The sequence below is a fragment of the Pieris brassicae genome, chromosome 7 (genome assembly GCF_905147105.1).
Source record: "Pieris brassicae chromosome 7, ilPieBrab1.1, whole genome shotgun sequence".
In the NCBI taxonomy this organism is placed as follows: domain Eukaryota; kingdom Metazoa; phylum Arthropoda; class Insecta; order Lepidoptera; family Pieridae; genus Pieris; species Pieris brassicae.
The window spans coordinates 9,284,914-9,308,572 of NC_059671.1; the positions used below are offsets into that span (position 1 = coordinate 9,284,914).

The following is a 23,659-nucleotide window of genomic DNA, read 5'->3' on the forward strand; positions in this document are numbered from 1 at the left end:
AATGTCAATTATTAAGAAATCAACATTGACAGTTTTGTAATTGACAGTAGCAAAAAAACATCTGTGCGGCATTTGTTCTAAATCTAAAAATCTGCCAATGTATCAATTAAAATAAATAAAGCTATTTATTTACATTTAAAATAAGTTAAAATTATGTCCAATAGCCATATAATTCATATTTGAAGGAGATTTGATGCACAGAAATGCTCGTAACGATTCAATACTGAATAATTAATAACCTCGAAACACATGTGCGGTAAACTCTATTTATTTACAAAAGTAGTTAGATGTAAATTCTTAAATAACGCTTATTACTCAACAAAGGGTAATAATCGGCTGTTGGATATTTTAGCCAACATGCCGAAATCAAATACTGCGAGGATAGCTGAAGTTCAACGACAACGTCAAAAAAATGCTAAGAAAGGTGATAAGTACGGTCCCAGCACAATTTACCTACAAGTATTGGGCTCAGGGGCTCGAGGTGCACCAAATACGTTATATCTCTTCACAGATCAAAAACGGTAAACTTCCTTTTGGTGAAATTCCTCTGTGACATAGTAAATGTTTTTGTAAATTAATCTATAACAAACTATTCCAGATATATGTTTAATTGTGGCGAATGCACACAGCGTCTAGCTCATGAGCATAAAGTGAAGCTATCCAAATTAGACCACATTTTTATTACAAGTAAGACCTGGAAGAACCTGGGAGGTCTACCTGGTCTGTCACTTACATTGCAGGATGTTGGCGTTCCTAATATCACTTTACATGGACCAGAAGGCCTGGTAAATATTAAGTGTGACTTATGTGAAAATTTATTGGTTTTTGACTTACAAGAGTTATAACACACTATGTCTTATTTCTGAATTGTGTGCATACAAAAAATTGAAACTGAGAAGTCCAATCAAAAAATGATTTTGAAATATGTAAAAAATAATATCCATAATTTATAATAATTACCTTAATCATTTTAGGATGAACTTTATAATGCAACAAAAAGATTTGTTATCATGAAAGATTTAAATGTTACAATGGCAAAATGTAACCCCAGTGAAGATTATGAAGATAATGTTATGTCTGTGAAGTATGTTATACTGTAAGTATAACAAATCTTTATTATAATGGAAAACTATAGAAATTCCTCTATATTTAATTATATGTTTCTAAATTAAACCTATTGCACCCTGTGTCTTAAATCAAATGACCTGTATTGTTTATGTTTTATTTCATTGCAGTATATGTACATTATTATTTGGTAAAAGTACTCTAATGAATTTCCTCCAATTGGTACTTGATAATAAAGCTTACATTGATTTAACAAAACTACACATTCTTAGTAGAAAATAGTAATAATATTTTAACTATGAATATTGTGTATCTTTTAAGGAGCCCCCAACAAACCTTATTTCCTGAAATGAAGCCAGTAGCTAAGAAACCAAAGTTGGACTCTTCTCCAGAACATCCTAGCAAGCAAGAACAAGATTTTGAAGAGTTTATACATGATGACACAGATTACTATAGGCGTGAAACAGACAAAAGTAAAAATTCTAAACAAAGGTCAAAAGTTTCTTTTGAGAAAGGTGTGTTCCATATGTTATACCCTGATATTTTCACATTTTTAACAGAAAAATTAAATAGTAAATAAAAAGGAGACATAAAGAGTTTACACATTAATTATAGGAAATGATTATCTATGATGGAAAGGAGCAAATTTTTTTTAACAATTAACACTATTTTGTTGGTCCTGTTTGCTGTTGGAGTTTGCCTAGCCATGCTGTAGTAAAAACTTTAAATAAACACAAAATGGGTCTACTCCCAACCTTTGTGACTTCAATTAAATATATATAATATTTTATTTACTTTTAGAAAAAGAAAAGAAAAAGCCAGAGAAATTACACCATGTTGTACCAAAAGTCACCAATAATTGTAGTGTGGCATACATTTGTACATTAAAGGTAATTGAAAAATCTTTAAAATATTGTTTATGTTTAAATATCATAAATCAATCTAGTATAGTTTTTATTTAGTATTTCTTAAATATACAAATGATTACATAATCATTAAGGGATCTCTATCAAGCCTAAGATAATTCTATTTTATTAGGCATTAGGCTATTAGATAAATTTGGGTCTAACAGCTTTGACATTTTTTACAACAGCAACTACTTTATAAATTAAGTTTATTGTATATTAACATCTTTGAAAACAAAGGTGCTTTGCAAAATAATAACTTTTTCAAAATTCTACTGGAATTTTATATTTAAAAACCATTTTACAGAAACGTTTAGGTACCCTAGACCTAGAGAAATGTGTGGAAATGGGAGTGAAACCTGGTCCAATGTTAGGGCAATTAAAAAGTGGACAGGATGTAGTGTTGCCAGATGGAACACTTGTGATGTCCAAGGATGTCAAAACACCAGATGACCCTGGACCTGTGTTTATAGGTAAGAAATAATAATTATTAAAATCTTCAAAATGTAAAAATGGGTTTTGTCTATTTGAACTCAGCATTCCTTTTTAATTTAATTGTACATACTATGATTGGGTGAACAAAATAATGATTAATTCTCTGGCATAATAAAGTGACGTTTATTTGGGGTTCAAAACTATAATTCATTGTGGAGACTACACATACTATGACTTAGTTTGACAATATCCAAAACTTTTTGTCATTGAGATATCCTTAGCGCTAACTCATAACTGTCGACACTGAATCTTTGGTTTGTTTCGATTCAAAGATACTTTATTTCTCAAAGAATTGTATTCACTTAGTGAGAAATTTTAGTGGTTAGTATTGTACGTCGTTTTGAAACTATTTAAAAATAACCTTTATAAAATAAAAATAATAGTTGCTCACAATATGTAATATGTTTTACTAAAGTTCAGGTCGCAGGATCGCATCGATGTTACAACAGGCATTGTGTGACTAATGAATAGTAATTATTTCTGAGACACTCATTCACAGATATAAATAAATGGTAGAAGTAAAGTTTTTATGTTTTCTAAATATATATCTATGCTATTAATTTATATTGAACTTTTACGATTTTTATAGACATGTGTGTGGATTCGTAATTAGATATAATCAATTTCATTAACACTAATTGAAAAGCTACACAAAACCATTTCGCTTTTCGCTTATTTAGTATATATATATAGACTTTTAAGTCTGTGTTAATAAATTTGCACAACTTTATTAAAGAAACTTATACACAATATAACGTTATTAACATAACTAGATGTGACATTCAAAGACATCTTATTCTTTATTGTAGTTCTGGAATTGCCAGACATCAAATGGCTGAAGGAGGATGAATTTGCAGCTCATTTTGACAATGGCACCAATCCAACCGAAAACATTCCAACTGTTATAGTGCATTATACACCACCGCATGTTTTCCATCATCCAAAGTGAGTGTAATCATTCATTTGTATTTAGATTAAAAAGCTAAAAAGTTTCAGAGTAATAAATTTTATTTAAAATTAATACAATAATAATACCTGTAACATGCTTGTGGCGGCGTCCATACGCCGGGTTGTCTCTCTCCCTAAAATATGGCGAGGGGGCCAATGGCTGGCCATGCGTGATACTCGTGAACGGGTGCTTCTTGTGGTGACTGGTCGTAGTTAAATTCGTGTATGCGGTGATGTTAGTTATTTTTGACTATGTATTTGCGTGTTGTTCCCACGAGAATGTAAGTGCGTGCTCCTATTTCACCATGCCTCCTGCTGTTGTCACGTGGAACATGGTGTGATGGTTGCAGCTTCTTACAAACGTTGTGTAATACAAAAAAAAATTTGGCGCTTAAAAAGAGTGGCGGAGAGTGTATTGCGAGTTCTTCTATTCCGTTCTACGCCCTTGATTTGAGAACTGGCAGTAAATGACAAATTAGAAGCATTTAATGTATATTTCTTTTTTTGACGTTCATAAGTGTACATTGTGTTACCTATATGAATAAATGATTTTTGACCTTGACTTTGATATCTTAGGGTCTCACTAGAAGCTATAATACATCCTAACTCAGAGCTGTTCGGTATAAAAGTATTGAAACTTAATATTAGGTCCTTACATATGAAATTGGCGTATTTCGTACTGGCCACTTTAATCACGATGTTCTCCTCTTTGGTAAAGAATTCCAAATTCAAATTTGTACAGCTATTTACTCATGTATTTGTGCTTCGATGACCGTCATTCATTTGTTTTTTTCTGTTTGCGTCACTCATTTTACAAAATGGAAAACTTGAAAGTATCGCATTATGTACGAGTACGAGTTCCGCCGTGGCACTAGTGCTGCGGAAACGACTCAAGGGTGAATGATGTGTATGGCGGTCATGTTGCAAAAGAAAACAGTTCGTTTTTGCTTCCAACGTTTTCGTTCTGGAAATTTCGACCTGCAGAACAAGCCCCGTGGACGGCCTGGGACCCAAGTTGCTAATGAAGTATTGATGGCTATTGTGGAAGCGGGTACATTGTATACCACGTCCGAGTTAGCTGCAGGCTGCTGTGTAAGTGATAAAACTGTTTTAATTCACTTGAAGCAAATTGGGAAGATTAAAAAGCTTGAAAGGTGGGTACCTCACGAATTGACTGAAGCAAACCGGCAAACGCGCGTCGACTGCTGCGTTACATTACTGAACCGGCACAATAATGAAGGTATTTTAAACCGAATCATTACCTGTGATAAAAAATGGATTCTTTACGGTAATCGGAAGCGCTCAGCGCAATGGTTGGATCCTGGCCAGCCAGCCAAATCCTGCCCCAAGCGAAAATTAACCCCAAAAAAGTTACTTGTAAGCGTTTGGTGGACTAGTGCCGGTATTGTTCATTGCAGTTTTCTCAAATCTGGCCAGACTATTACGGCTGATGTCTATTGTCAGCAATTGCAAACCATGATGGAAAAGCTAGCGGCTAAACAACCTAGGCTGGTCAATCGCTCCACGCCACTGCTACTTCACGACAACGCTAGACCACACACTGCACAACAGACGGCTACCAAATTAGAAGTGCTTCAGTTGGAATGTCTAAGACATCCTCCGTACTCCCCAGACCTCCAACAGATTACCATTTTTTTCGAAATTTGGACAACTTCTTGCAAGGGAAAAAATTTAACTCTGATGAGGCAGTCCGAATCCCCTCCCAGATTTTATTGATTCCCGTCCGACTGGTTTTTTTAGTAAAGGGATCAATGAACTACCTATGAGATGGCAAAAGTGCATAGAAAACAATGGTTCATACTTTGATTAATTAAATATATTATATTTAAAAATATACGCCTTTTTGTTCGCCAACGCCGAATGAAACGCCAATTTCATATGTAAGGACCTAATATTTTACATGTTTCCTCCAGAATGTGAGCGATACTCAAATGTCAAAAAGTACTTATCAGATTTTGTTGTAATTTTGGCTGTACTCAAAATTGAAATATAGTAGACACACAAACATATACCACATACGCTTATTAAAGTAATCAAAATTCAAAATTCGAGCGTACTCCACCCTCAAAGGCCGGCAACGCACCCACCAAAAATGGGTGTCTATGGGCTGCGATGTCTGCCCTTTTTGGGCGTTCCGCAGGCTCGTTTATTATATAAAAAAGTATACTCAATAAACTGTGACCCTATGTATTGTATGACCCCGTGTCATAATATGTTTTCAATTTATATTGAAATAAATTCTAGGTACCAAGCCTTCATGTCTCTATTTGGTACAAATACACAACATCTGATACTTAACGGGCAGAATTCTTGCCTTGGCTCGGAAGCGGTTCATAAGACCCAACACAAGCTACATTTGCTGGACCCAGACATATTTCCTTTACTGAAGGATTTGAGTGTTCCTGCTGTGTGGAATGCCCATCCCCCACTTCCGAAGACCAGTAGCCCAATAAGGTTAAAGGGATTGGAGGAGTTGAAGAATAAGGTATGTAAAATAGATAAATTGTATATTGGCTATATATATAAGTTTTAGGATCTGTTTCACAATGTACGGATAAGTTCTACATAAGTTCCAGTTAAGCTATTTATTTTTTTGGTAGGACAAACACTATTGTTGCGTTTCACGGCTGTTAGATAGCGCCATTCGGAACTTTTATCTTCCAAATAATTTGTGTTGCATAGCTATTTGGTACTTTATCCATACATTGTGAAACAGAGCCTTAGTATATGTGAATAATGTGTGGGTGGGATAAAGGGAAAAAGCAGTGGTGAAGTTTTATGTTGTTACTTAATGTCTTATGATCACTCCTGGATGGAGCAGAAGTGAGCCTCGATTGCCAACTGTACGTCGCATGGTTTGCTCGGGACCGCCACGCTTCTACTTTCCTTGCGTCTAATCAAGGCCTCGTGAGGATATGATTGGGGATCTCTTCGGAGTGTATGACTTATACATTTCCACTTGCGTCGCTTAATCTGCTGGATAGAACGGAATTGATCGGCAATTAGCAGTGACAATTATTTATAATACATTAATAATTCGTAGTAATATATTGTTGAAAGAGCAGTTGGCCTAGCGGCTTCAGCGTGCTACTCTCATCCCTGAAGTTGTAGGTTCGATCGATTTTGCACCAATGGACTCTTTCTATGTGCACATTTAAAGTTCGCTCAAACGGTGAACGCAAATATCGTGAGTACCGGCGTGTCTTAGCGGCGTGTCCGGCGTGTCCTAACCTAACCTAACCCACCCAAGAAGTCGACGGCGTGTGTCAGATACAGGACGCTGATGACCTACTCGCCTATTAGATTGACAAAAGATCATGAAACAGATACAGATATATGAGGCACAAACCTAAAAAGATTGAAGCGCCACTGATTTATAAAAAACATATTGTGGATGTTTGCGTTAGTTTGCGTAGTACGGAAGGTCTGTTTTCCTACGACGTCCTAAGATGACCTAATTTCCGCTTAGCATTTCTATCTGTAATTATTTATTACGGAATATAAATTCTATCAAATAATATTGGTATTTATGAATTTTATTTTAATGCGCATTTATGCGTAGTTATGGATAAGTTATTCTATTATTTATTTAATATGATAGGCTATTAGTGATAAATATAACCTTCAATTTTAAAGACGTCCATCAGGTATATAGATGGATTTGTGCCCAGCCTCGAACAATTTCGATACGTGATAGACAACCTTCAGCATGAATTATCCAAAAGTGAACCGTTTTTTAAATTTATCATGTATTTTAGCTTTTTTTAAAATAAGACAAAAGTTTAACATCACAAATTTAATTAAAAAAAAATTAATCTCATTCAAAAACCGTCTAAACAACGTCCGTACTATCCAAACATTCTTAAAAACTAGGATTTATTCCAACCTAAAAAAAAAGATTAAAATAGAAGCAAGCGGAAATTTAAAAATATTACGTCCAACAACTCTTTCTAATGTAATTATTTCATTATATTCATATGTAGAAACGCTTGCATGGTGTGGTGGTGGCATATAGTACTAATTTTTAGATTGCCGTGGCCCAGTTCCAGACGATTATAAACATGGAGGGCTCGGGGCAGGGAGAGGGAGAACCCACGAGTGATAGCACGCGGCTTAATTTCATGGCTGCTAGGACCCTCACTATGTTTCATTTACGACCCAAGAGGGAATTGGATAGGTAAGACCTTAGTCTTGTCTTGAGGATAAGTCCTCAAACAGCTGGAGTTATTATTGAATTCCTTATCTAAATTAAGGAAGCACTGAATTGCATTAACTATTAACTTTATTCTTTAAGATTTCTTAATCATTCGGACACTCGCGAGCCCTCTGGCATTGAGAGTTTCCATGGGCAGAGGTATCTCTTAACATCAGGTGAGCCACCTGCCCGTTTGCCTCGTTCTATAAAGAAATAAGGAGAAAAATGTTCCAAATGATGTTTATCAAGCCATGGCTTCAATACTATTTTTTTTCGTCCAAAAGCAATGCTTTATACACACGAAATTCCTTACATCTATTTCGTTCTTAATTTAAATCATTTACATATCCCCTCAGGTCAGCAGAACCAAAACTCCACATCCAAGATTACATCCAAGAAACGATGGATGTGGATGGATTTGTTCCCAGTTTGGAACAGTTTCGAACCCTGGTAGACAACCTTCGGTATGCAAAGAGTGACGCCCGGGAGTTTCCCAAAGTGGTCTTCTTGGGTACCGGGTCCTGTATACCCAGTAAGACTAGGAATACAAGTGGAATTGTTCTTCAAATAGAGTGAGTATAAGTAGAATAGTTTTGTATAAAAACTGGTGAAGAAAGTACTCATTTGTCCCTTTTCGTCACAGCGTGAACACAGTTTTACAGAAAGAGACAGTCTTACGGTTAAAAGATTACAATTAGACAGTTTTCCAATCACTACGACCTTACACTCTGAAACGCTCTAACAAACTATTTTCGCTAAGGATATATACAACTTCTCGACTCTTGACCTTGGCCAGTGGAGCCTTTGGCCCTGTCAGAGGTTACCTTGGTCGGTGGAAGAGCAGCACCTGCCTTTGTCCACAAATACTATAATAGTATATTTTGTGGCAATTATTCATTTTGTATTGTAAGCTAAAATAAATCTATTACAGGGTATTATTTTAGTATTGTATATATTTTGATTCGATTATTTGGTGACTTTAGTTCTAGTAAATGAAACTAACTTAAATTATTTTTGATCTTGCCGAACGTACTTCTTAACCAAGTTAGAGGCTATCATGGAAAACGAAGAAATATGATATGGAATCTTATAATTTCCAATGAATGTACCAAAAAAGCAGTGTTGGCGTAGTGGCTTCAGAGTCTGAGGTCGTAGGTTTCATCCCCCGGCTGTGCACTAATGGACATTCTATGTCTATGTGCGCATTTCGTTCGTACGGTGAAGGAAAACATTATGTAAAACGGTCTGAAATCCAAAAATCAATTACCTGTATCAGACAAAAGGCTGATCGTTTACTAGTTTGAAAAACAAAAATGATAGGATTCCATCTGGGGGAAGGGGAAGCGGGAGAGGGACGAGGCCACGGAACGCCCAAAAAAGATAGTAATTGCAGACCATGGACACCCATTATAGTTGGTGCATTGCCTACGTCTTTAAACAATTGGAGGTTGTATCTTCCAGGGAAGTCCCGCCGGGAGTCGATTCCACAGGTAGCTAGTTAGCGCTGTAACGCTTTGCCAAATACTGATAATGCTTATTAAATTTTCTACAGTGAAAATCGATCAATGCTGTTAGACTGTGGTGAAGGCACTTTTAATCAGCTAGTCCGATTTTACGGACCAAAGCGCGTGAACACTTTCCTGAGGTCCTTGAAGGCAATATTCGTGTCTCATTTACATGCTGACCATCATATTGGTATGTTTTTTTTTATTTTATTTATTTATTAGTAATCTTACAATATATTTATAATATGACAATATACAAAACAGATAACATAGTTAAATAAAATATAGGAAACTGAAATTGAACATCAAACAAACAAATTATTATTTTGAATGAAGTCAAAGTCTTTCTGTTTCTTAAAATATTATCTCACGTGTACTATAATCCTACATATTATATATACATATAATTTATAAAATATGTAGACTGACAACGTAACTGATTCATCTGCGCTAAAACAGCCCCTGCACAAAGAACTGTCTGTCAAACCTAGTGGAAAGAGATGTTTATTAAGGAGATAGAGGCCCGTAATTGTATAATTAATTTGAGGCTTAGAAATCGCTTCGTCAGTACTGGATTTACTGGCAGTGCCATTTTGTCTCCTATGAAAGTACAACGATTTTCTGTAATGTGGATACAATTAGTACGATGACGTCATACCCTGAATCGCGCTAACAAAATTTTGTTATTACTATTCCGACCGCTAATATAATCCTACTCTCCAGCGAGGTCTATTGGCCAGTCAGTAGCTAGACTTTTCGAGGGAGCGCACAATAATTGGATATTGTGCATCAATTTGCAGGTTTAATGGGCGTTCTTCAAGGTCGACGTCACGCTTTAGATGAGATTTCAAGTGACGACACGTTATACTTGTTAGCCCCTGGCCAAATTGTGACTTGGCTTTCGAAGTACGACCAGCAATTTGAGACTATACGGAATGAGTTCACTTTGATACCTAATCAGAATTTGGTAAGTGTATTAGTTATGATTATCAGTTTAATTATAAACAACAATCTAATTCTTGAAACTCCTACTCATAAAACTGATTTCTTTCACTCCTCCTTTACTGTGCAAAGTATCCTGCTCTGGAATTTACCAATTGATATCAGACGAGCTCAATCTTTAAATTTAGTTAAAAAATCTTTTTTTTGATCATTTTTCTTCTGCCTCGTAAATAACTACTTATATATATTAATTGTTACTCAATTAACCTTTGGATTAACTTTCATATCTTTGTTTATGCATATTATTATTTAAATTTTTTCTTTAGATTTATTTTATTTAATTTTAGTTTAACATGGTATTTTGAGTTTTTTTTGTTAATTAATTATGCACTTCTTGTACTTTGTTTTTATTGTTCCATATTAGGGTTGCCTGGAAGTAATCGTTTTATTAGCGATAAGGCCGTCCGTTGTCTAATAACTTATGTAATCTGCTTTTTTGTTTTTTTTAATTGTATTATTTTGTATATTATGGTAACTATGTGTAAATAAATAAAAAAAACTTAATTCACAAATGCCTGTATATCTACATGTTAAATATTTATGAGCGAGTGGATCAGCCTTCGGTGTCTGGCCTTGATTTTTCTTGTCCTACAAGGACTAGTAATTGCGCGAAAAAAAATAATACAAAAACTATTTCATTATTATTTATATTTCATACAATATTTTATTAATATTAATAATTCAAGTACATTGTTAAAATATATAGCTTTTCCATAGGCGAAATAGGTTAATTTCAGTAAAAAATTTAAATAAAAAAATCCATAAGATTTAGAAACAAAAAAAGCTATTTATTTCGTAATCCTATAGTTACATATAAACTACAGTTAAATTATATATAACAAAAATAATATATACTAAACATATAACCAAAGATGGAATATATATAACTTTGGCCATAAATACTGTTAAGGGGCTCCTAGAGGGGCCATGAATTTTCATTTGTGACAGAACTTATGGCTGAACTAGGTACACATATATTATATATGTATAAATAAAAACATTCAAATATTTACAAAAGGAAAGTCCATAAATATTTTATTGACTATTACCATAAAAATACTTTTTTAAAGTACCCAATATTTACCCAAATATTTTATTTATACTTTTAGTTAGAAGCAAAACTATCAGATTCCCCGAACACAGACTTAACATCTGCGGTGTTAGCTAGTATTGGCGTTGAGAATATTACGTCTTGTCTGGTCTCACATTGTCCTAATGCTTTCGGGGTCGCTGTTCAAGTAGACGAGAAGCACAAAGTTACTTATTCTGGAGACACGATACCGTGTGAAGAGCTGGTTAAGATCGGTAAGATTTTGATGTGAAGTATTTTTAGTGAGTTCAGAAATGGATGTTGATTATTATTTTTTTGTAAGGATCTAAACAATTGTTTAGATTTTGTCGAATTTTCCTGTTCAATCAATAACAATTAATTCTATATAATTATGCAAATCGGAATTATATATGTTAGTGACAGATACAATATATTTGAATTTAGAGATTATTCTATAAATAGTCAAAAATATGAGTGAATATATCGTGTCAATAAGTTACAAATTTACAGCAAAATTTTTCATTGCCTGTACCCGCTTGAATTCTATATTTACTTAAGTAAGACTTCCGCTTGTCAAATCTATTAGAGTTTTGACATACGGATCATACTTACTTTATGTCAAAAATACATACAAGACACAGATTTACAGCAAAATTGTCGATTCTTTGAACCCATTTAAGTACTTTATTTAGTTAAGTAAGACTTCCACTTGTCAAATGCTTTAGAGTTTTGTCATACGGCAGTTACCCTAAATGTCAAAAATACATTGAAAATGCCGTGTCCTTAATACCGTCGAAGACACGGATTTACAGCAAAATTTTGATTCTTTAAAGTACTTTATTTAGTACTTTAGTTAGACTTACTCTTGTCAAATGCATAAGAATATTGACATACGGAAGTCACATTCTGAGGTTAAGACCACAAATATTTTTTATTTAAGGTATGAACTCTACACTCCTAATCCACGAAGCGACGATGGAAGATGAATTGGCAGACGAAGCTCGCACAAAAATGCATTCAACGACGTCTCAAGCTATAGATATAGGACGGAAAATGAACGCAACATTCACAGTTTTGACGCATTTTAGCCAGAGATATGCGAGATTGCCAAGACTCAACGCGAACATTTTGAATGATAATAAAAGTGTTGGTATCGCTTTTGATAATATGCAGGTGAGAATTTACTATAGACAACTTAAGATTAAGTAAGATTTTTTTTACTCTATGATTCTAGTTTCTGTGTGTTTGTTTTTCTTGTCGTGTTCGCATGCTATAGGGACCGCTTCTCATATTTTTTATATGTTCTTCAATTTGTTTGTTTGTATAAGAAAAAAGACGTTTGTATAGTATAAAGAATATTGTCAAAGCAGCGGAGTGTACCTTCGAGCTGTAACCACAGTCATTAGTGATAGGTTTAAGTTAATGGCTGCTTGAGGGAATTTAAATATTCAGAGAACATATAAGTTAACTTTACGTTGTAATTCACATTTTAGTTAAATAACGTAACACTCATTTCTGATGTCCTAGGTTCGATTGCCGGATGTGCCCCAATAGACTTTCTTTCTATGTGCGTATTTTTTGTTGCACATCACCTCGAACGGTGAAGGAAAACATCGTGAGGAAACCGGCTTGCCTTAGACCCAAAAAGTCAACGGCGTGCGAAGGCTGATCACCTACTTGCCTATTAGATTAACAAATGATCATGAAACAGATACAGAAATCTGAGGGCCAGACCTAAAATAGTTGTAGCGCCGCTCATTTATTTGTTTTATTCGTATGTCAAGAAATTGAGTATGCCCGTAGTAATACAAAAATGTAAACTTATGTTATTAGTCAGCGGAAAGAGGCGTGGCGAGTATGCGAACTAATTTCTAATAATAAGTATAAAGAAAACACTTTGTAAACGGATTGAAGCTATGTATTATTATTTTTAACTTCACGTGGTCACCGTGACCACGTACGCTGTAAAGCACGCGAGATTTTGGAAAAATTTAAATTTAAAATTATGTAAATAATTATAAGTTTATAATAATAATACATAGCTCCGTTTAAGTGTTTTCTTAATGTGTAAAAGCTATGTTAACAAAAGACAATACTAAGTAATGAGTATCAATATTGCTGTCGATCTATAATGACGTAACTAAATCACACGACGGTTGGTAGAACCTCAGGTTTCTGCATTTGTTCTCTTGCTTAGGCAAGTTGATCAGCCTTCTGTGCCTGACACATGACTTTGAAGTCTTCCCGTCTCAATGGATTAAGTATTGGTTATAAACCTGGAGTTTAAACACACGACCTCAATGGAGTCACAACTACGCTATCACTGCTCGTTATATTGTAGAGGTTTAGAACCATTTTCAAATACATAATAATAAAAAGGCCTATTTATTCCGTAACAACTATTGCAAATGTATGTAACTGCGAGTAAAGGCCTCCTCCAGACCACTCCATTTCGCCAAGTCTATCCAAATGACTCTGTCTCCTAGTTCCAAAAGACCAACTCTCAAATGGCCTACCTTTTTTCCTGTTTCCTGGTGTTCTGTTATTATCTTTGCAAAACATTAAATCAATAAAAATATGTTTTATATTATTTCTATGCCTTTTATATTTTAGATTACAATGAGTGATTTGGGGCTTTTACCCCACATGTACGCTCCCCTACAGCTAATGTTTGCTGAACATTGCGTGGAACTGGAACTGAAAGCGGCACTAAGACAGAAGCACAAGGAGCGACAGGCGTCCGCTCCTAACTTACCTACTTCCGGTATTGTACAGTTAGAATAAAAATTTAGTTGAACCGCCATTTTTGCTGACAGTACATAAATGTATGTATATATTAATAAAGTTAATACTGGTTAATAATATTTTTAATTGAATCGAACCTGTAGTACTAAAATGTAAATGATAATGAAACATCAGACTGAGTATGGTAAAGTAGAAACTTGTATCGAATGATGTTATTGATACATACGAATGAGTGTTTTGTCTCTTATTTATGTTAGTTTAGTTTGTTATAAATAATGTATTTAGTCAAAATATTGACGTATGGGTAAGACTCATAGTTATGTCAGAGGACTAGGTATTGTTCCCTTATGTAGAACATTGGATTTGAGTTAAGGTTTTCTCTGGAGATAGAGTACTGTCAAAGTATGTTAAGTTTGAACTGTTAAATATGGTTAATAAAGTATTTTGAATATTCTATCGTTGTTTTATTACTAGTGGTACCTGTATGTAATGAGTAGATTTTATGTAGTTCATGCTCTGTAATTTGTGGTTTGATAAATATTGTGCACAAGATTTATAACTAATTGGGAATAAACAGTAAACACGTTTACAAGTGTCAGGTAAAATTACCAAATTTTTCGTTTGCGATTTTCACTTAAATGATTAGAATTGTGTGTTTAGTATTGTTACGTTTCCTTTTTGTTTCTTATTTTTTGCACTCCCGTAGAATGGGTTGACTACATATTAGGTGGGCTGAAAAGTTCGTAGGCAGAGGCATAGATGGCGCTACTAGTGTTAAAATAATATGATTTTTATTTATCCCCAATCTTCAAAATAGACGTATAAATTTGAAAACTGTCGTACTATTTGATTGTGAGATATAGTATTTTCATATAAATAATATATAAAGTATTGCTTTTTGGTGAAAAAATACTAGGCACCAGGAAAATCTGTATTCTAGTCTAGTCTATTAACTATTTGTTAATTTAAAAAGGTAAAGTTTCTTATTATTTCGCCGTGTACATCGGTTTTAGAGAATTCATCAAAAATTTTAAAAAATTGACCGTTTTTTATAAGTTTCGTACTATCTATAATGTCAGGGTAAAATCCCTTTAGCAATAACCTAACAGCTGTTTAGAAGAGTAGTAACTATAGAGTTTTAGTTAATTACAACTTCGGCAAATATGTATTTAAATTTTAAAAAATAGTTATCGTGAGTTATTTATTTTATATTTTTATTACCTACTGCATATTTGCAGGTGCGTCCAGTAAAAGTCGAACGAACAGTCAGGCGGCATCACTACAAGAGGATAAACTTAAATATAGAGAGAGCAATTCATCTCGTAAGATTATTTGATCTATTATCGATGATATTTTGATATTACACTCGTTAGAATTAAGGCATTTTCTCTTCTTTATATGTTTCTGGATTATTGTTTTACAAATAAATTTGGTGTAGATCGTTTATCTAACGGTTAATCTTAAAATTAATTCAAGCTAAAGCCAAAGCCCAAAACATGTGCGTTCACTTCTCTTCTTACTCTGACTATAAACAAAAAACATCTGATTTAATGAAGCAGGTGCAGAAGTCTGTAGCCATTAAAGGTTGTAGGGCCATGATGAATAGGGATGAATGCATCATATTTTTAGGGTTAAGAAGGGAGAGCAAATGTGCTCCTGTGACAAGTGATGCGGTGAATTCCAGCTGTCGTAGCAAGTCTTGTTCTTCGCCTCGTCGTTCCCCGATTTCAAGGTTTTCTAGTAAGGATTATTTGGTATTCATTTTGATGTTGATCTAACGGTAGATGTAGAAAAGCAAAAACATTTACATATGAACAATGGCTGTTTGACTGAAAGTAGTCCATAATGTATGCAACAATAGATATAGATTACAATATTTGTGTTTTTGGATACAGTAAAAACCGAATTTTCATGCTCAAATATAGAGCAGCGTTGGCCTAGTTAGTGGCTTCAACGTCCTACTCTCCCTGAGATTCGATCCCCGGCTGTGCACCAATGGACTTTCTTTCTATGTGTGCATTTAACATTCGCTCGCACGGCGAAGATAAAAAAAATTTACTTCGTGTGTCAGACACAGGAGGCGATCATATTTGCTATTATATTGACAATTATATCGACATTGACTGGTCAAATATATATATATACCTACTTGTAGTTTAAAACTTATGAAGGTAGATACTTAATAGGTAGATACTTAATAGGTAATACTTGTCAGATTCTACGAATGGGAGCGGAGCTCAGTCAACAGAAAGATCACGAAGTAATAATTCGAGTAAGTATAAATATAGGGAGGTTTGAAATAGTTTTAGCTTAAGCCTTAAAGGTGGCGTGGGATACGCTTGCTTACACATTCTCGGTATCTTTAGATCGCTAACAAAAACCAGTGGCTAACTAAATAGGCAAGTAACAGTATCTGTATGTTTGATTACCTTACCTTAAAAGGCCGGCAATGAGCATTGCATTGAGTGCCCATGGGTGGTATAACTTAACATCAGGTAAGCCTCCTGTCTGTTTGCCTTTTATTATGCAATTATTGGAGCAATAGTATTTGAACACCCTATGATAATAAAATGTATATAGGGTGTGGCTATACCGAAAATATTTATATTAATAGATCGATCGGGTGCGTCACATAAACCAAATGAAAAAAATACGGTTGAACAAAAACATCGGGATGTCAATTGTAAGTATTAATATGTCAAAATTTTGGAATTTTTTTGATGTATGTAGAAATTATTCAGACTTCATCAGTATTCCAATACGATTAAAAAAATAATTTAATTTTGGTTTTAAAGTTTGGCAGCGCATGTGACAGTACCAGTTCAGCATTTTTCCTGGGCCGTCGAGGGCTAGGGGAGGATAAGGGATAGCAAGCCTTTCCTATTTATCATTACGTTAATTAAATTAATTTTAAATATCTGATCTGATTGAAAATATCTTCTTAATACAGCTCCAATTTTTTTTATACATATTTTCATCACTCGGCAATGGTGTACCATGCAATATTGTGGTGGCGCATGTTCCTTAACCCCAAATAGAAATTAATTAAAATATCACGATTTGTGAAATGAATGAAAAAGGTACATTTTTTACCTTTAATCTAACCTAATGTAATTCACTGGGAGCTGAGACAATATTATACATCATGCATGTAATATTATCAGTTCAATTTAAGGGATCCAAAGCCAATAATATTTAATAGTAATACGTACAAGAACGATAGAAAAAAATTGGAGCTGTTTCAAGGTGGGACCGTGATGCGACAAATTTATCAAATTTAATTTAATACAAACATTACAGCGCATTCAAGAAATAAAAATTCTCCAAGTAATTTTTCATCTAAGTCAGCGGAACCAAGAAAGGAATTAAAACCTGGTAGAAATAGTCAACGTCACACGAGTGATAATACTGTTACACCGTCGAATGCAGGTAAAATATTATTTAACTAGCTGAGCAGTTTATCATAAATCACTATTACAAACAGGTGTTGGTGGTAGAACTGTTAAAATTAAGGGTATAATATATATTTTAATGCCAAATATTGCGGTTCAATCCTTATCACTTAAGGGTACAAAAAGTTTAGAATCTTATTCTCAAACCCACCGATTATACACAAAATAGCATACAAATGGAAGTTTTAAAGCAGTTTGTTTATTACATATTATGTACTTAATATAAGTACGTTCAAAAGCGTAGATAATTCTGTAATTTTAATAATTCACTTCAGTTTGAAAAATGTTCATTCACATAAACTATGACATTTTGTAATATATAAGAACTAATTTCAGTATTTCATTAATGATCCTTCGCAGCCGAAATTTTTCAAGTTTGTGAAGTGACTCAATAATGTTCTTTTTAACGTAGAAGCAAAGCTTTACTAATATTATGAGGAAAACCAGAGACACATTTCTATGCAAGAATAAACTCGAAGTCTACTTGACCGATTCCAAAAAATCTTTTACCATTAGAATATTGCATTTAACATGGGTTATTTTTTTTAAATAACTCTTAAGTCGTATCATGACTACACTAGTTGTAAAGAGTAAATATTACAGATTCACCGAATGGATATGGAAAACCTCTAGTCACGCCCATGAATAAAAGGCTTTTAGTAAATCGGAGTGGCCGTCCCGTTTCTTCGCCAGGTATAGAATAATTTATTTGTAAGCTTCATTAAAATTATTTGCATGTATTGTTTCATTAACACCCCAAGTAAAAAAATACGATGTGTTCACATTCACTAACATATTACAAACTGCCACTCCTCTTACTAGTTTGCCATTTTGTGCCACTAAAGTGGGTGTTTTTTGGGCCTGTGAAATAACAATTTCTCTACTTTTTACAAATCTTAAAATTAAGGGTGAAACGATATCTACTTGGCCAAATATTCTATTTTTCTTAGCCCCAAGCAAGATACCTCTACCGCAGTTTAGTAGCAGTCGATCGCCTTTACTCTCTTGGAAAGGTAAGGTCGTACTCAATTGTTTATTATACAATATTTAAGCGAGTCTTAGTTTAACGTAATTTTTTTTTATGTAAAGCCAGTTTATAAGTTTATATTTCTGAAAGAGTTCAGTAAGTTTAACGTAAAAAAACGAAAAGAAAAATTACATTGTTTCATAATATAACGAGCTCGGGATCGGATAGAAACGCTTTTGAATCTCTACGTTTTCTAATAAAGGCTGTATAAGAAAACTAAACCATGAGACCTGACGTGTTCTGAAATAGCCTGAAAAAATGTTTCAGCCTCGAGTCGAGGGTAATTTTATGCAAATTAACATTTTCTGGTATGTGATAAAGCCTCTCTTGAAACGGTCAGCAAGCTGTGTAATGTGATTTATAACCAATTCAGCTAAGTAAGCCCGTCTTGTCAAGATTATGAATTTTAGAAATCTCTTATTGACTCGTAATTCTTTTTAACTTGACTAGTTTTCCGTTTATTAAAGTTAACAGAATAATCTGTTAACTGAATGAATATTTTTTCAAGCGGAGAACAGACCATCCTCAACCAGTTCGACACCAAAACGCGATCTCAGCAAAGTTAGCATTTTACGTGAGTTATTTTGTTTCTTACTTAATATTAATAGGTAAAAACGTTTCTAAATAATATTTTATTTTGTTGACATTTATATTGTTACCTTATCCATACCGTAAATGCACTTGTGCGGTGGTTTCACATTGTATTAATCGTAAAAATACCGAGGGTAGTTAAAATAATTCTATTTCAGTAATAGACACGATTATCAGCATTTCTACCCACATTTTACTCTGGAGGCTTTACCGCATTGTCGCATGCTTATCGTACTTACAATGGCAGTTTATCATAACAATAATAGCAGTTAGTTATTTGTTTTGGACAGCCAATAAGACGTGTAGAGATAAGCGACCCAATACAAGAGAGACAAGAAATCCTCCACTCATGGCGTTTAATACTGGTTAGTTTCCTGGGCTGTCTTATAGACATCATATCGCGATATAAGTACTTTTCAATCTAACAGATTTCATCAGAAGTAAAGAGTCAAGCATAAATAGAAGATAAAAATTATGTGCCCGAACATAGAGGTCAACGTTTGTGTCTGCTTCACTAATAATGAAAAATATATCGTAATAACTAACACTTTACTGAGAAAATATTTATGTAGTCAAATATCATCTAATTATATGATTACAGTATTCGTTGGACTTGATCATGATGTATGCAAAACATGTTATTGGTTGCGATTTTTTATAGATAGTAATTTGAAAACAAAGATATGTATGTTATTAAAAAACTTGTAATGAGCCGTGTTCTTAATATAGCTGTCAAGGTAACACCACGGCCACCATCCCCTGAGCTAAAGAGTGGTTTGGTGCCAGCAAGGTCAACTCCCGCGAATAAGAAGCGTCAACGTGAGATTTGAATCACATTATGTAGATAGCATGTGGTTGTTCAATAAGCTTTGTGTTTTGAGTGCAATTTATATATTTTGAGCTGGTTGCCATGGTAGATGGAAAAACATGAAACGCCTTTTAACATTATACACGTGAAACAATCTATCGATACTATAAACGCATGGGGATGGGGCAAAGAAAATATAATTTAATATATCTTAATTATTTTCAGACTTAACAGGAACAAAAAGTTCAAAAGCCTCAAGAAATAAACAAAAAAATCAAGGTATAATAATATTTAAGCAATACTGAATGTTTTATCAATATTTTTTTAAATATTAGATTTTTTTCTTCCTTATAAGTCATTTAAACAGAAATATTGTAAATCTCTCTTAACACTACCTTTATTGCATTTTAATTTACACCAATTTTTTCGTAATTATATTGCGGCAGCAGTAAACATTCCTATTGCAAATAGGTACCTTGTCTTGTTACAGATGATGTTAAATCGAATGCCTCTTCGGAAAAATATTTAAATAATCAAAACAATGAAATGTTTGGACACATCAAGATGCCTACAATTATAAAAGCCAATAGTAAGTTCAGAGATCACAAATCTGTAATATTACGTTGTCGAGTTATTTTATGTATGTTCCCGGCTTGCTTAATAACTTCACACTCCTAAAACTCATTTATACAGGCTCGATACTTTTCTATAACTAGGAATTATCAAGAAACTTGTAAATCATATTTAATTTGATACGAAATACGCCGCCTTTTAATCAGTTAAACCCAAACCAACAAAGGTTATTTATTGACAACAGTGGGCAGCGTATGCAAATAGGTATTTTGCACTCTAACTGCCCAAGCCGCTGCTGTTGAGACCCGTTTGGTACATAGTAAAAAGCGTCTGAACACATGGTGATGATATTCCAGCTAGAAGTATAAAGGGCAATATTTCTAGCAGCGGCAGGAGCAGTAGTAAAGTGTTACACTAGTATAAGGCGATAACGTCAGACGTAGGCAGGGTTACCGGGTATAAGGATGGTGAGCTACCAGACTTCCCCATTTCCCTCGTAGGCTAATACTTGATAACAGAAGAGCGTTTCAGTGTTATTATTCAGGTCTCAAGACTAGTGTCCATATCGCCGACGAGGCCGCCGAGGCTAAACAAAATTTAAACAACCCCCAACTAAAGAAGACTTTTAAAAGTGATTTTAATATATTTATATTTCTTACAGGTGAGGTTACAAATCAGAACGAAATTTCAGCACATATTAAAACCCCTTTTATTGTGAAACCAAGTTGTAAGTTGTATGTTAATTTCGAAATAGCTAGGGCCATTATGGATTCCAAAGTGTTTGTCATGCATCAACACAATAGACCAATACTGTACATTATTCAGAGACCTATACCATTAGTAAGAACATGTAGCATAAATATATAAAAATAAATAAGTTTAGAATTTTAAAAAACCAAACGTTTTTCCCCCGAAGCGAGATATTTTCGCGCCAGGTCCCAGGCCTGGAGGATGTGCGCGGGGTTCTCGTACGCTTTTTATTAGTGTAGGTTACACTAGACGTTTAACCAAGTAAAGTAAATTAAAGGTTATCTCAGAGATCATGCCGATGGCACAGACCATGAAATAAGCAATTCCTTTCTCAACTAAAAGTAAAATTAAATCTGGGCCACAAATTTCTATATTCTATGTCGAGTAGGTGATACTGCTATATCCTTTCCTGACACACGCCGTCGACTTTTTGGGTCTAAGGCAAGCCGGTTTCCTAATGATGTTTTCATTCACCATTCCAGCTAATGTAAATGGGCACAAAGAAGCACAGCTAGGGATCGAACCTACAACCTCAGGTATGAGAGACGCACGTTAAAGCCGGTAGGCCAACACTGCTCCTCATTCATCAACTATCATTATTTATTTTCAGTTGTAAATTATGGCAGTAAAAGTTTTAAGCCACAGTTAGAAGATATAAAGAGTTCACATTTTGTACTCAATATAAAGAAACAGGAACACTCTGTAAAAAGGAATTGTCGTAAGATATAATTTCTCTTATTTTTCATTAAGTCTAACTTAATAAAAAGGTTTCAATTGGTTTTTAATATCTACAACAGAAAATAATGAACTAGGGCTGGGCTGTAAGTAAACAAGTATTTATTAATTGTGAATTTATACTTTTAGACTCACCTAATACTTCTATACAAAAGCCACAACCGCTAATTGAGGAACAAAGAAGAATAGCTCTCCTTCAGGCTAAAAATAAATTCAAGACAAAAAAGTTTTGGGATGATGCAAGTATGCTTAATAAAACATTACTATGTGTACATTTCTTTATTAAAACTAATGCAAATGTCTATTATTACAGGATATGAGAAAATAGAAGGACTCAACTGGGTATCTTGGAAATAAACTGTTCATGGTGAACTATGTATATATTTATTGTGGTGTTTGACAAAATTGTTGCAAAGTTACGAGCATAATTAAATAAAAAAATTGAAAAATATCTTTTAATTTTCCTTGGAACCCGAACCTTTACCATCCTTATCCTTTTGATCTTTATCTTCCTTCTCATCTTTATCTTTCTTGATGGTGGACATAGCATTTCTGATGGCTTCACTTGAAGGATCAACACCAGGTAAGTTTTCAAGAACACTCTGAAGGAATGCTGGATCATTCATGACTTCAGCATACTCTTCAGGAACATCCATGCTTTCTTCAGCCTGTGGGGCATCTTGTTGCATACTCATTTGCATTGCCAATGCAATCTGGTCTTCTTCTGATAATTCCATTGGTTCACGGCCATGAGCTACACCAGTACCTTGACCTTCCCCAGCTTTGGGTGTTTCACCCTCCGTTCCTGTTTGTTGACGCCTAGACTCTTCCTCTTGACGCTGTCTTTGTTCTTCCATAGACACCCTCAGAGCCAGAGCAAGCTCAGGATCTTCATTGGGATCAACACCAAATTCAAATGGTGACAAGCCAGATCCAGATGGGCCAGCACCATCCCCACCAATAACTGCACTAGAGATCAATGCTTCAGATAATACAACACATCCGCCAGCTGGTACTGACACTAGATGGCTACCTCCTGACGTGTTGTCTTTTCCATTGAGCGTGTTAACGAACGTCGTGAGTAAAGGATTATTATCTGAATCCTCTCCAAAAGAAATTACGTCACAATTGACTTTCTCCTTTTTGAGTCTCTTAGCCAGTTTAACAAGCTCTTTTTCGTCAGTACTCACAGGGGAACCAACGAAGACAACAATTCGCATCTTGTGATTCTTTCCCTGGCGATGCTTAAGAGCTAAATGCGCGATTCTGATACCAGTTAAGATGTTGATATTACCATTTGGCTGCACTCTATGAAGTTTAGAGAGTATGCGACCAACGTCGCTAGTTAAAGTAGCCAATACTTCAACATTAGCTAAAGTTAATAATCCAACATTATTCTCAGGATTTGATCGTGTTTTTGAATGACACACCAAATTTACCGCATCTTGTTGGGCCTGTAATCTAGTAGGCAAAAAGTCTCCATTTCTCATGTAATCGCTGTTATCTACACAAATCATAGTACTCTCCAACACCATCTTGGCTGGCAATTAATTTAAATGTTCAAAGTAAATCTTTGTTTCTTCGATAAATTAATCCACTAAGCAGAATTGTTTTCTACTGACAATGACAAAAAGATTTTGCTGTCTAATGTTACAGATACACGTAATTTTAATACAGCACAAGGTACATCCATAGGTTATACTTTTTGCCAATTTAAAGTTAACTGTAAACTGTCAGTTAATTTCAAATATCTAAAAAAAAATAATACTAATTGACAATTTTTTTTGCTTC

At 34.3% G+C, this 23,659-nt stretch overlaps 2 protein-coding genes across 7 annotated transcripts; one reads left to right on the top strand and one right to left on the bottom strand.

The window, feature by feature from the left end:
- The first annotated feature begins 60 nt into the window (after positions 1-60).
- Positions 61-22,319, top strand: LOC123712115 (ribonuclease Z, mitochondrial). Of its 6 annotated transcripts, none has more exons than XM_045665075.1 (33): positions 61-256; positions 353-521; positions 599-785; positions 975-1,096; positions 1,387-1,580; positions 1,867-1,955; positions 2,278-2,443; positions 3,275-3,410; positions 5,679-5,919; positions 7,463-7,611; positions 7,986-8,201; positions 9,182-9,324; positions 9,935-10,101; positions 11,246-11,441; positions 12,128-12,360; positions 13,801-13,951; positions 15,171-15,254; positions 15,562-15,672; positions 16,148-16,204; positions 16,547-16,615; positions 17,233-17,361; positions 17,988-18,077; positions 18,335-18,397; positions 18,920-18,985; positions 19,293-19,367; positions 19,732-19,821; positions 20,036-20,089; positions 20,301-20,399; positions 21,045-21,110; positions 21,616-21,669; positions 21,744-21,851; positions 21,998-22,111; positions 22,182-22,319. In XM_045665075.1, the coding sequence occupies exons 1-33, from the start codon at positions 250-252 to the stop codon at positions 22,223-22,225; spliced, it is 3,939 nt and encodes a 1,312-aa protein (XP_045521031.1). In that variant the 5' UTR covers positions 61-249; the 3' UTR covers positions 22,226-22,319. The 6 variants fall into 6 exon arrangements, with proteins under 6 accessions (XP_045521031.1, XP_045521032.1, XP_045521027.1 ...); XM_045665076.1 differs by having other exon boundaries at positions 61-251; XM_045665071.1 differs by having other exon boundaries at positions 61-521.
- Positions 22,133-23,512, bottom strand: LOC123712118 (26S proteasome non-ATPase regulatory subunit 4). The gene has a single exon (XM_045665078.1). The coding sequence runs from the start codon at positions 23,401-23,403 to the stop codon at positions 22,324-22,326; it is 1,080 nt and encodes a 359-aa protein (XP_045521034.1). The 5' UTR covers positions 23,404-23,512; the 3' UTR covers positions 22,133-22,323.
- Between the last annotated feature and the right edge of the window lie 147 nt (positions 23,513-23,659).